Source organism: Miniopterus schreibersii (genome assembly GCF_964146895.1).
Source record: "Miniopterus schreibersii genome assembly, chromosome: 21".
Lineage (NCBI taxonomy): Eukaryota > Metazoa > Chordata > Mammalia > Chiroptera > Miniopteridae > Miniopterus > Miniopterus schreibersii.
Window position 1 is genome coordinate 8,801,755 of NC_138123.1, and position 13,030 is coordinate 8,814,784.

Sequence of the window (13,030 nt, forward strand, 5' to 3'; positions counted from 1 at the left end):
TGTTTACCCAGCGCACAGGTGGACCCCAGCATTAGCGGCTCCCTTGGGAGGCCTCTGGGTCACCTCCTCTACTGGAGAGGCAAGGGGGCTCAGGAGAGGGGGAAACAGTCCACCCCTCACTCCCTAAGCCTCTCAGCTACCTGGATTATTCTTGAACTCTTGGCAAAAGCAGGGAGGAGACTTCTGATCAAGGACTGGGAGGCCCCCAGCTGAGTGGCACTGGGGACAGTGTTGGAATGGTGTGGCCTGGGGCCTCCTCTTCTTCCCCAGTAGATGGGCCTGCCTGGGGGGGCTCCATGGGGAGTGAATTTCCACACCGGAAAATATGACTTGCAGGGTGACCTATACCTGCTCTCTCCAAGCCCCCTGCCCCACCCTCCCAGCCTCAAGATGACTCTCCTGAAGGTGAGACCTGGCCACGGGCCCCAGCTAGAGGTAAAGGGGCACAAGTTGCCGGGGGGGGGGGGGGGGAAGAAGCCTTCACCGTACATGAAGGGGCAGCATTTGTCAATTCGTAATGGGGTTTCTGTTTGCCAGCCAGTCTTGCCAACCAACTGAGTTCTTGAAGCCCTGAGTGTTTTCTTTACCAGCGGCCAGCAGTTGTGGGGGACAAAGCAAGTGGTCAATGAAGGCTTGCTCAGTGGTTGCTTTATAAATGTTGACTAGGACTCCAAGGGCTTGGGCACAACTCTTTTTCATCTCTTGGACAGAGAAATGCTTTCAGAGGCCTGGAGGCCAAGACTGGTCAGTGGTTGGGAGGTTGAGGCTCTCTGTATAATAAACCAAGGGCATGGGCATGGGCATGACTGGTGTGGGCATGGTGCCCCTGCTCCACCGTGCATTAGGGACTTAATCCCAACTTGGCATCTGCAAATGCAAATCTTTAGTCCTTTGTCAAGGGAATTTGCAGAGTCCTGCTCAGGACTTTTATAGTCCCTCCTCTTCTCCCAAATTTATCTGTCCATTCATTCATTCAACTAATATTGTTTGGGTACCTACTGTGTTCCAGGCTCTGTTCCTGATGCTGGTGATTTAGAGGAACAGGAGACACCTGTGGGTGCTAGGAGCACACCAGCCACTGACAGCCTGCTGAGTTTACAACCAGTTCTCAGTATATTTACACAGGTTTTCTAGAAGCAGAGCCAGTGCAGGCATCAGACACTGCTGGCCCCAAGGGAGACTTGGCCACATTTCTTCCTGCAGCAGCAGGGACAGTCAACCCGTTACTGTTGTAAAATGGTGTCACCTGCTACATTTCTATGTCCTTCCAGTCCCCAGGGGCATCTGGAAGAGTGTGCCATGTGGGCAGAGTGTCAGTGTCCTCCAGAGGCAAAAGACAGGATCGAAAGGGTGAAGAGAATAGTCTTAATAACAGTTTTGAAAGTTTCAGGGTTTAAGAGACAAATATAACTCAGATCATCTATCTGAACAGTTTCTCCCTGTGGGGCGAGTGAGGGGTTAGAACTGATTCCAGATGCTACCTGTGTGTTCTGTCCACCCAGGGGAGTGGCCAGGGGTAGGCAATATCTTCACTGTTCCTCTTGGAAGAATTATTTCTAGAAAACCCTTCTGGCTTCTTAAGAACCTGTGGCTTCTGCTAGAGTAGGCCAAAGGGAGCTCGGCAGAGTAGGAGCAGGGCCTGGAATTGTGTGTACTTGCTTTAAGGGGCCCTGTCCTCTCCTGGGACTGGAGTGCTCGGTTGACTGGATGGATGTGGTGCCAGCATCTTGGAAAGTGCCTTGTTGCTGCTCAGGGAGAACATGTGGTAGTTGGGAAGCGATGTTTCTTGAAGGTAACGTGGAGCCCTTTTTCCAGTTTCTGATGTTTTTGCTTTCTTACCTGAGTGTACCCGGTTACAGTTGAGACAAGCACCGTGGGGACAGGGGTTTTGTGTCTAGGCCCCAGAGATCTGCCTCTATTCCGTGGGGGCGTCACTAGGCCAACAAAAATATCACTACATTGAAGCCCTGTCGGGGTGACTCGGTTGGAGCATCATCTCATGCACCAGAAATGTTGTAGGTTCGATGCCCGGTCAGGGCACATATGGGAGGCAACCAAATGATGTTTTTCTTTCTCTCTCTCAAATCAGTAAACATATCCTGGGGGGAGGATTTAAAAAAACCCACACACACGGCATCCCCTAAAAATATATACACAGTTGAACAGCTGATAGCTCAATTGATGCTTCTTTCTTTTCAGATTTAACCCATTAGAATTAATTATTCAACATGTGTATACATTTTTGGGGAACACCCTGTATACCTAGGCTGAGGCATTGCTCGTGAGAAGCACCTGCTCCCCAAGCCTTGAATTGCAACACACACACACCCCACATACACAGAAGGATCGGATAAAGAGGAATGCAAGACTCTTAGTAGAATAAAAGTGAACATTTAATGCCACCATCATTTCTTTTTAAACACCAGATTCTTTTTGACAACACTGTACACCTCATATGCCACAACGTCTTCACACTGAAATGGCACACAGCTTAATGGACTCGTGTCACCAGTTTGTGGGAACCATCACTTCCTTTTCCAGACTGTCCTCCAGGTAGCCTGCTTATCTAAAAGTCAGCTGTCCCTCGATCGTGATATATAGAGCTATGTGAAGGCCCAGACACAAACCAGCCTCTTTGCAAACAGGCCATTGGGACCTGCCCATGGACAGAATAGCTGGATTTCTGACTTCAACAAATGAACTTTATTAAAAATTTTTAACAGCAAACACTTGTAAGCTAAGAACTCAATGTTTAAAACGGCACCAATCTGTTACCCAGTTAAACGGTGAATTTCAAACCATGACATTAAATACTACCATTGACTTTTAAAACAGGATTTCATGAATGTGTTGGTGAATTTTCTGTTTCCAACACAATAAATGCACTTGGGCAGGCCTTGCCTCCACTTCCCAATGGGCCCATTTTACAGATAAGCGTATTTATATACATACATACACGACAAGCTGAAGGAACCACCCAGGTCATTTAGCACGACGCCCGCATTTTCAGGTTAGGAAGTTCCAGGCAGGTCAGGTAATCGTCCGAAGCCATCGGACTGACGTCAGAACTGGAATCAGAACTCGTTTCCTGGCCCGCGCTCCTCATCACATCACATGCCTTCGGTACACATGCAGCCCAGTCCACCCCCATGCACACGCACGTCAGCACAGCAGAGTGACGTGTTCCCCTGCGCACACAGTGCAGCAGCACCCTGTGGGAAGAGTCCAGGGTGCTGGACTCGAGTCCCAGTTCTGCTAGAAAGCTACTCGGTGAACTGGGCTAATCTGTTGACCAGTTTCTTCATCTGTAAATGATTATCCCCAGTGCCTGTCAGAGCTCGAATTTCTTCAAAGCACTTCCCATCACGGAGAGCAGCTATGGTAACCCAACCTTCCACTGGGGAGCCTGAGGCTCGGCAAGTAAAGCGACTTGTCCACGGTTGCATAGCAGGTGAGGACACCAGGCCTGCTGCCTCGTGTCCTCAGCCCCAGCTCAAGGCTTTTCTCCTAGGTTTAGCTGCCTCTCAAATGAGTACCCATCCCAGCCCCTCCCCGCCTCCAGAGACCCAGTGAGGGGACAAGATGCCTTAAGTATTCTGGTTGTAAGACTCACTAAAGTGCTTTGGTTTCTCCAGAAAAAAACAGGTACTATCTATATCCAAGGTAAGGAACTCTAGTTGCTTTTCCAAACCCACTTCTGGAGCACCAGGAGGGGTAGATTAGAGGAAAATGTAGGAACCTAATACTGCCTAAAATTTTATTTTTTCAGATTTCAGCATTGAACCAGTAGATAGAAGTTGGATCCTCTCCTCTCCAGGGTCCATGGAGGCTGACTTCCAAGCCTATTATCATCAAATTCTGCATGAAGGTACCTTTTCCCCTTTAGCTACTTACTATAGAAACAGCTTAGGCCTTGAACTAAGCCCTGTACTTTGAGGACTGGACCCTAATCCCCTGATTTCTTTCTTTCCTCCCCTGGCCCATGTCTCCCTTGGGGCCAGAGTGAGGGGAAAACAGCCACAGACAGACCCACCAAACTTACACACGGATGGCAGTTCCAACCGTGACGCACAAGTAACTTACAAAACACCATCCTGAGTGTACAAGTAACTTAGAACTTCATGAATTGAATGTGATGCTGTGGGATGTTGGATAGCAGAGTAGAGGGTGTAAAATGAGCCTTTTTTGTTCTGAAGATAATTCCCATGTCCATGTGAGAGAGGCGCGAACACTTAAGCATTCACCCCTCCACTCATGGACGGGAGCACAGCTCCACTTAGAGAATGTTAGTCACAGGCAGTGAAGGCTCGACATCACCTCAAGCACTGCTATGCCCCCCACTGTGACATCATCTCCGGTTCTGAGTAGGGCCACCCAAAAGCAGGATTCTAACAATTTTCAAAAAATTGGGTTTTTGAGAAGATGAGTTTGAGTTATAAGAGCTTCTCCAGGATTGGAACCATGCTCTTATCTGGAAATGATAAGCAGTTTATAATAGAAAAAAATGTGTTTTGTCAGGAAGATTGATGAGTGACACAATTTATGCGTTTTTATGGATGTTGATGGAGGAGGGGAAATATGACAATGCAAAGAAACACTATTTCTGCCACCTGTGCCCTGCCCATTTCAGACCATTTCCTGGCACTGTCAGTGAGGCTGACTGTCCTGCTTTGCTTCATTTGGCCCAGAGGAAAGTGGGCAGCACTGGCCTCTCAGAGCAGTCAAACATCCCTATCGTGGGCAGGCTCCAGGGACAGCGGGAATAGACAGTTTATCCAGCATTGGCTGGTCGTGAACAGGACTTTCAACATGTGCCTTATTGGCACGGTTTCAGGGTTTAAAACCACTGCCTCTAAAAGTGAGGAAATCTTTCAGTATACGCTCAGAGAGGGGCCAGTATTCCAGTAGGAAGGAACAGCGAGTACATTCATGAATTCTGGTCTCAACTGGAAAAGAACTCATCTCTTTCATTTCTCTTACAGCCTAAAGTCCTTTTTAGAATAAGGAACTTAAAAACATCCACTACACCATTAATTTGGAAGCGACGGATCAGTGGTGACCAATGACACAGACAACTGCATGGAAAAGCAGTTCAATTCCAGGGCTTCTGCAAGCCTCGCTCTAACCCAAGGAGCCCAGGCCGGGCAGCTGCTTTCACATCCTAACACCTGTGAGAAGAGCTGATGGATGAACCAATTCACGATCAGCACGAGAATAGAAGCCCAAAGAAGGGCTTCTTGCTCCACGTGAAGGGCAATCAGAACCAGCACAAGGTGGGTGCCACCTCCCCACATGATCTATGCTACAGTGGAGCCAGGGCCACCTTCCAGGAACACATTCTTTAAGCTCCAGGCTGAGTGATAACAAACGGCCAGATTCCTGCCTGCCTTGGTTCCCACACTGGGCTGCGTGGAGTTTGAACCCCAGCTTTTATGATCCCCACCTGTGTCACCACAGGACGAACCTCTGCATTTACACAAGTTCCCAGGTTCGGAACAGCAACTAGAGGGGAAACAACAGACGGGGTTCCAGTTTCAAATCTGGAAGAGATGAAAGTTAGCAAAAGCTTCCCCAGGACCTGGAGGGGAATTCCAGGACAAGAAGATCAAAGGACACAGCTCTCAGGTAGGGACAGACCGCAGGGGATAAAGCAGACCACTGCCTGTGGCAGCCTGAAACAGCATCGTGAAATGCAGTGTGGACTCACTCCCGGGAAACAGCATCACTCTGTCCCGCTTACGGATCTGAGTGTTCTGTTGCTAATGCTTCCACTTCAGGTCAACTATTTGGGGAGGTGGCAGATTTCAGACAAGGAATTAAGGCTTCCACCACTAAATATTCATTTCAAATCAATATTTTTTGGTCCTTTCGTTCATGGATAATGACATTCCCTTTGCTTTCTTGGTTCTCTGTCACCAGAACCGAAGGAGACTGGACTCTTTGGTCACCAAGATGTCTGCAGAGCAGAGGGCCAGACCTGCTTTCCTCGGAGCTGGGGATCATCTTCCATGCGGTCAACACACAGTAGGACAAGGGACGAACCCATCGCAGCACAAAGTCCATGGTTTCCTCACGTGTTATTCAGTACTTGGTACATTAAGCTGTTTACAGTTGATGTAGGTTTAAAAAACAAGCACCAGAACGGACAACCTGCACACAGAGCTGTTTTCCTGCACCGTGGCTGACGGTGTCCTGAGGGGTTCGTTTCACGCAATCCTTTGCTATCTCTTCAAGGTGCTACAGATGGAAAGAATCAGGTATGGGCAGGAGACAGGCTGAGGCCATGCCCCTGGGGAAGATGCTACTGATGACATTGTAAATCTTTGTGCTGTTTCACCTAGTGTCAGTCCAGGAGGGCACCACAGGCCACTCCCCTGTCCTGCTAAGGACTTCTGCCCAGCCAATGACTTTGGGGCCAGGGGGATGTGCCTGGGGAAAAGCCAAGGACACTGAGTGCTAATCAAGAGATTTGTTTCCAGCAAAGACAAGGATACTCACCTTTGACAACCCCCCAGTTCAAGGCTTTTGAACTGTACTGCTTCAGGAAACGAACAACCGAAAGGGATGCCAAATAGGGAAAACGCAGAAGGTTGGGATCCCTTGGGGTCTAGAAGCTTCCAAAATGTTGCAGTTGAACAAGCCAGTTCACTAAAGTGCTGAGAGACCAGAGGTGTGTCTGAGCCTGGGTTAGGCCCTGCAGGACGGGGGAAAGGTACAGGAGATGGGGACACAAGCCTGGGAAACTAGAGGGGAAATGGTCCATTCTGGGTAATCTTCACCATCCAGAACTAACAGCCCTCTGTATCCTACTCTGACCAGGAGGAGATCGGGTACAACCGTGAAACTCGAGAGAGTTCGGCTGAGCTGGGCCACCTCCATCCAGAGGTACGTTGACAAATGTAGAGGTTCTTGTTCCTTGGGGAGCCCTGGGATGAAACGTCAGCTAGTGGGGACTGTGGAAATCGGCTCCTGAGAGGGGCTGCATTTGAAGGCAAAAACCTCTGTAAAACCCAAGCACCTCCACCAGTGGGCAGGCTGCGGGGGCAGGAGAGGGCCCTGCCTGGAAGGCAGGAAGACGCTCTGCTGCTCCACAGCTGGCATTAGACAACCCCTCCACCACCTTGTGCCTCGGCATTCCGTCACTAAGATGGGGATCATAAGAACCGAAGGGAGTTGTGGCAGGGATGAGCATCTTAATTTGGGGATGGCGGCTTGGGGACACAGGAGACCTGGACCTTCATTTGTCTAAGCAGCACTCGGAATAGCAGAAAATGTGTGCAACCCCAGATCCCTTCTTGCTCTGAAGCAACACTGCTGGCATGTCTGAGCGCATCCAAGCCCAGGAGGTCTCTGAGCTGGACAGAGTCCCTGCTCTAATCAACTCACAAAACCAGAGAACAGAAGCTATGGCTCTGGTGAATTGGCCTGAGCTTTCAGTCCAGAGTCTTTGGGATGAAAATGAATATGAAAAGTGTCTGCAGGGCTGTGAAACCCTGGATTAGTGGGTGAAGGAACCGGAAAGTGCATGAGGATTTGGAGGGAAACTATACAAACAAGTGTCCCACCCCGAGGCCATATGGGGCCTGGGTGACAAAGGCACCCTTTCCCCTAAAGATGCAGCCTTTTTCCTCTCAAGCTCAGGTGCACCTGTCCCAGGACTGACCTTCCAACGCTGCCCACTGACTGGGCCACTTGCAAGAGGTGACATCAAGCACCACCTGCCGCTCCAACCTTCTTTGGAAAAACACCAGCTTGTGCCCGTGAAGTCTCCATGCTCTGTTTGAGTGGCCTTACCAGGAGAACCGTAAGAGACAGTTAACATTTATTCATATGCAACACTGATTAGGAAATAGCTCTACAAACACAACTTACTTAGAAACAGCAAGTCAGAAATAGGATAAAACACCAAGAGAAAACGGGCAGTAAATACACTTCAAAAATGTGTTCATTTTCGTTGTTTGTTTGTTTGCGTCTTGACTAGCACCATCTGTACACAAGAAAGTATGAACATAAATGTTTGGATAATAGTAAAGATTTGCAAGGCACTTAATCAGTCCATCTGGGTAATGTTCCGTTGTTTTGCTTCAGCTTTCAACAGCCACCCACGTCCCTTCCCGCCCTTCCTCACCAAACCAGGGGAAGAGCAAGGTCTCTCTTGCCAGTATTCTTATGTACAAACAAGTTCTAGAAAGTTCCTCAAAGTGCTTTTTCAGTCTCATGGGGCTTCCACATCCCTTGGGCTTCCATCGTTTCCTCCTCCCACGCGTGTTTGGGGTTTGTATCTCCTACAGAAAACAGAACTGCTCAACGTCACTGCAGACTTTCCACCAACCTTCATCCTCATGCTGTGGTCTCAGTGCCACCAGCACCCGGGCCTGGTGCCTGTGCCTGGCTGCGGTCGGCTCTCTCACCGGCGCCGGGAGGTGATGTCGAAGCAGGTGATCATCATGAGGTGGGCCTTACAGAAGTTGACACGGTTTTCCAGACGCTCTGTCACGCACTCAAGCGCTTCCAGGTACTCCAGGGAATCCAGCTCCCACACCTGCTCCAGGTCAACTGCAAACAGGAGAAGCTCATGGGAAGGATGGCCTGCACCTGCCCCTCGGTCGGGCATCTATACCTCTGCTCACTGATGGGAAGTATGCTCCATTCCCGTGGGTCCTGCACTCAGCATGCAGCTGCCCCTCTAAGCAGGTTCAGTTGTGGAGACAGGGAGGCCTGGGTGGGGGCTGAGGGCTGGAGAGCAGAGCTGGGAAAGGAATTCCAAGGGCAGTAATGCATTGGGTCCCCAATCAGTGTAATAGTTCAGGACCAGATCTGAGCTTTCTTTTGTGGCAAACAGAATGGTTAGAACAAATAAGAGACAATTGAATCTGTCTCTCAAAGACAGGTTTGTTATTAGACGTTACTGGGCTTTCTATTGAATGGAAACAACACTGAATGTTATTGTTTGCGCTCAGAAATTTTCATCTTGCTTTCTGGGCCCCCCGAGGCTTTCCTGGGATTGTGCCGTCTCCCTATTAAGAGCTCGATAAATTTCTGTCTGTTTCAGGCTGGATGTGTGCCGTGCTCCGGGGCCTAGGAGCAGACTGGTAATACAGCCTCCACGCGTGGGTGATCTTCACCACATGCAGGGGAAGATCTCATCTGCATGCGGGTGCTCTCAACAGAGACCCGTAAGAAATAATCTTGCAAGAGCAATACTCCCTACCCCTTTGCTGCCCCTGCCAATCCCACTGCCCCCAGAGAGGGGGATTGTGTGCTTGGTGTGACTGTCTCCAACTGATGGGCCCTGGAGGCCCTTGGATTCAGACACGGACACTATTTCACCCCAGCCTGCCTGCCAGACTGCTTAGTGACCCCAGTAGTTGCAACAAGGAAAACGAACCACAGGCCTTACATTCACTGAGCCACTTGTTGGGATCCAGCATCAGGTACTGCTTGGTCATCTCCAGCTCCTTCATCAGCCACTCGTACTTAGCTCGGACCTCAGCAATCCTCTGCTGGCGGTGCTCCAGGATTTTCAGCTTTGCATTGAAGCACATGACCTCCTGCAGGAGGTGAGGAGAGGAGGAAAGGAGCTGGTCACTGGGGAATTTGGGAGAGGCCTTGGGCCATCTCAGCCAACCCAACCCAGGGTAGGACTGTCAGAGGCACTTCCTAAATTTAGAAGGCAGCTGGTGTTCTGAGCTGGAGCCACAAAAGCCCCAGCAGCCCCAGCAGCCCCAGCCTCCCCAACCTTGAAGATGTTTAGATGGGAAACAGGGCATTTTCCAAAGTCCTGTGCAAAAGTCTGGTGCTGGGTCAGAGCCATGAGCTCCCACCCACACCAGAGCCCACTGGGGAGTCTCCTTGGGTCTGAGCCCCTTCCTCAGGGCCCTGCTGGGGGGACTGCCACCCGGTAGAAGGAGGTTGCTCACCTTGCTGCTGCCCCCTCTTCGCCGCTGCAGCCGCTCCACGTCATCAATCTCATAGACTTTAATCTCAAAAGGTTCCCCAAGACCTCTCTGGGTGCTGCGCAAGGGGCCGTCCACCCAGCGGACACCGGAGCTATTGGCGGGTTTCCTCACAGGGGAGGGGGTGTCGAGGGACAGCGTGGGGATGAGCCTCCGTCTCTGAGAACCTAAAGGAGATTAAGCCCAAAGTTCATTGTTTTGAATTTCAACCTTTTAAACAGATTTTCTTTTGATGCAGGCAGTGGGCCAGGCCAGGTGCCGGGAACCTGTGGCAGAGCTGAGTTTGAGACACTCCCAACCTACCACCACACACCTCAACATTTACTCCCTTAAATGGCGCTCACTTTAGCTCCAGAAGCTCAGGGAGTCCCCGACTCACCTTCAGAGCCACCTCCACCTGTGAGACTCGCTGGACACACCCTCGGCAGGGGTATGTGTTACAATGACATTAAAATAATCACAGGGATGGGACACACAGCATAGGGAATATAGTCCATAATATTGTAATAACTGTATGGTGCCAGGGTGTCAGAGGGGAAGTAACTCAGCCAGGCAATAGTGGCATGGGGCCCTGTGGATGACAAGGACTCCTTCCTCTCAGTCACTCCCTGCTCATCAGCACAGCACTCAGTCCAGACAGATGGAAGTCAGGTATGTAAAAAGGCATTTAAGCTGATAACTGCCAGCATGGTTTTGATGCACGAAATGGCCCAGATTTGACCTGAGAAAGTCAATGCTGGTATTTTATTTTAATGAAATTTGCTGCCAACTACATGCATGAAGAGGGGCCACTGACAGGTCACAGTCTACCTCTCCTCTACAGCACTGCTGGCCCCCTTGAGAAGTCTGACATCGGGCCTACCACTTTTAACACCGGAGTCCAGACAGAAGGGTCAGGAAACGTGGGCACCTGAGTGCTGAGGCCTTGCAGCATTCCTCGGGGAATGTGCTTGTCCATCCTGCCCCTGAGAGCCCGCCATCATCAGCGTCCCCTCCAGCACCCTCACTAAGGTATGGGCACTAGGAAGACACGGAAAGGAACCATAGACATCAGAGATGAGGAGGGAGAGAGAATATCAATCTGAGTGACTTTACTGACCACCGAGAGCCAGCGTCCCAGCCTCCCCAATGCATGACGATGCTGGTTGCACTGCCTGCTGTAGAGTTTTAGCTGGAGGTGAGACAGAGTAGGTGCCCGGGGCCACAGAGCTCTCCTCGAGGCGGAACCATAAGGCTGCAGCAGAGCTGAAAAATTTGTAGTGATGTTACATGTCGTAGTGCATGCATTATTTACGGGTGTGGTGACGCTGGTGTGAAGAACCCACCATGTGCTTCCAGTCGTATAAACGCACAGCACATGCAATTATGTACAGCACACAATACTTAATAAATGACCTGGTCTATGTGTTTACTATGCTTTACTTTTTTATGTAAGTAAAAAAATGATAAGTCTGCAATAGCCTCACACATATTGTGCTGATTTAATCTTGTGTTGTTTTGTACAGTTGCATGCTGTACAGGCTTATAGCCCAGGAGCAATAGGCTGTTCCATCCAGCGTAAGTGCACTGTGTGTTCTCATGACAGAATCACCTAACATATTTCTCAGAATATATCCCCATGGCTGAGCAGCACATGACTACAATAATGCTTATAGCTGCTACATGTTTAAGGTATAACCTGATGTGGGTTTACATTCTACTCTGTCATTACAGCCATTAAGAACACCCCCGTGTGGCCCACAGGCCAGGCCTTTGCTGCCCAAGCTTGTGCTCCCGACAGTGCCCTCCCCAACTATCCTCAGGACAGAGCTCACTTCAGACCCTCCCTCCACTTCCACCTCTCACTGCCACTCGGCAGTGCATCTTGGTTCTCTGTTCCACACTTCTGTCCCTTCTCTCCAGTGGCCTGTCTTTCCTCACCACACTGCAACTTCCATATCGCCAAGCTCTGAAAAAGCGAAGAGGTCTAGTCACTGTTAAACAACAGAAAAGGAAGTCATGCTACCACCAACATTATATTATTTGAATCATCTCATGGGATGTGGACATGAGAGAGACCATGGCAGTTGTCTACCGACCCCTCACTTTAGTTTTTGCATGAGGAAAGTTACACCCTCGAGGTCACGCAGCATAAGACCCCCAGCCTCCTGCTCTCTGGTTCCATCTTCTCACTGCTCCATACCATGGCCAAAAGAACAAGCCCAATTCCATGCACTCTCCCCAACACGCATCTCCAGGAACGGTGACCTGCAGCGTGTCTGCTGTTCCTGCTGTTACATGCATACAGAGCGCTCAGACTCAAGGTTATCTTCCTAGCCCATTGGTACTAAGGAACCAAAACAGGACAATTCTCCAGATTCAAAAGCCATTTCTAAGAAAAGGTACCTGCCTGCCTCCGCGGCAGTTCCACACATCCCCAGAAATGGTAAAATCCAGCCCTCTAGCCAGGAATTTCCTTCGAAGAGTTTTATAGCTTCTCTTAAAGAAGCTGCTTTTGATTTACACTGATCATGCCTGACAGCTAGCATTTCTCTTAATAATAATGACAAATACGCAAGACAAGGTCACCTAAGCTGAAAGGAGCATATCTCTGCTGCCACACCCATTACGGAGCCTGGATCTACGGCAGCCACTCACGAGGTCCAGTGCCCACCTCTGGCACTACGCCTGGCCATTTATTTCACACCCTTTTCCTTACATAGCCTAACCTAACGAGACCCTCGGAGGGCACCAGAGCAAGGACACGTGCGGAGCCCACTCCCCTCTCTCAGGCAGTTACTTTACTCAGTTTTCCTCCTCTTGTCTCCTGCACAACAGCCACACCAAAAAATGCAAGTCTTGAAAATGAATAAAAGACATTGAAAGAATGAAACGAATTGGTAGATTCAAGCCACTGAATTACAGCGTGTGAAAGCACGGCGACATGCAAACACCACACAAGCTGGGCTTTGTGACCAAGACTGGTGGTAGTGCGGGGGGTGGGGGAGAAAGGGCCTCCCCCACTGCACTTTCAGTGAGTCAGAGTGACTCATCCCAGTTCCAGACAGCTGCTGCCAGGGTCTTGGGGGCCAGCG

General features: G+C 50.0%; 1 protein-coding gene and 1 long non-coding RNA gene across 3 annotated transcripts in view; one reads left to right on the top strand and one right to left on the bottom strand.

The window, feature by feature from the left end:
• Window positions 1–2,375: 2,375 nt before the first annotated feature.
• KIF26B (kinesin family member 26B) overlaps window positions 2,376–13,030 on the bottom strand; it is a 280,606-nt gene continuing 269,951 nt past the window's right edge. For both annotated transcript variants that reach the window (XM_081124262.1, XM_081124261.1), the window contains 3 exons: window positions 9,921–10,123; window positions 9,401–9,551; window positions 2,376–8,556 (listed from right to left, as the gene is read on the bottom strand). In XM_081124262.1, the coding sequence (XP_080980388.1) occupies window positions 8,408–8,556; window positions 9,401–9,551; window positions 9,921–10,123 (503 nt within the window). In that variant the 3' untranslated portion in view covers window positions 2,376–8,407. The remainder of the gene's footprint in view (window positions 8,557–9,400; window positions 9,552–9,920; window positions 10,124–13,030) is intronic.
• LOC308550439 lies at window positions 8,292–11,367 on the top strand. Its single transcript, XR_013997898.1, has 3 exons — window positions 8,292–9,560; window positions 10,195–10,386; window positions 10,780–11,367. It is a non-coding gene; the product is annotated as an uncharacterized lncRNA (long non-coding RNA).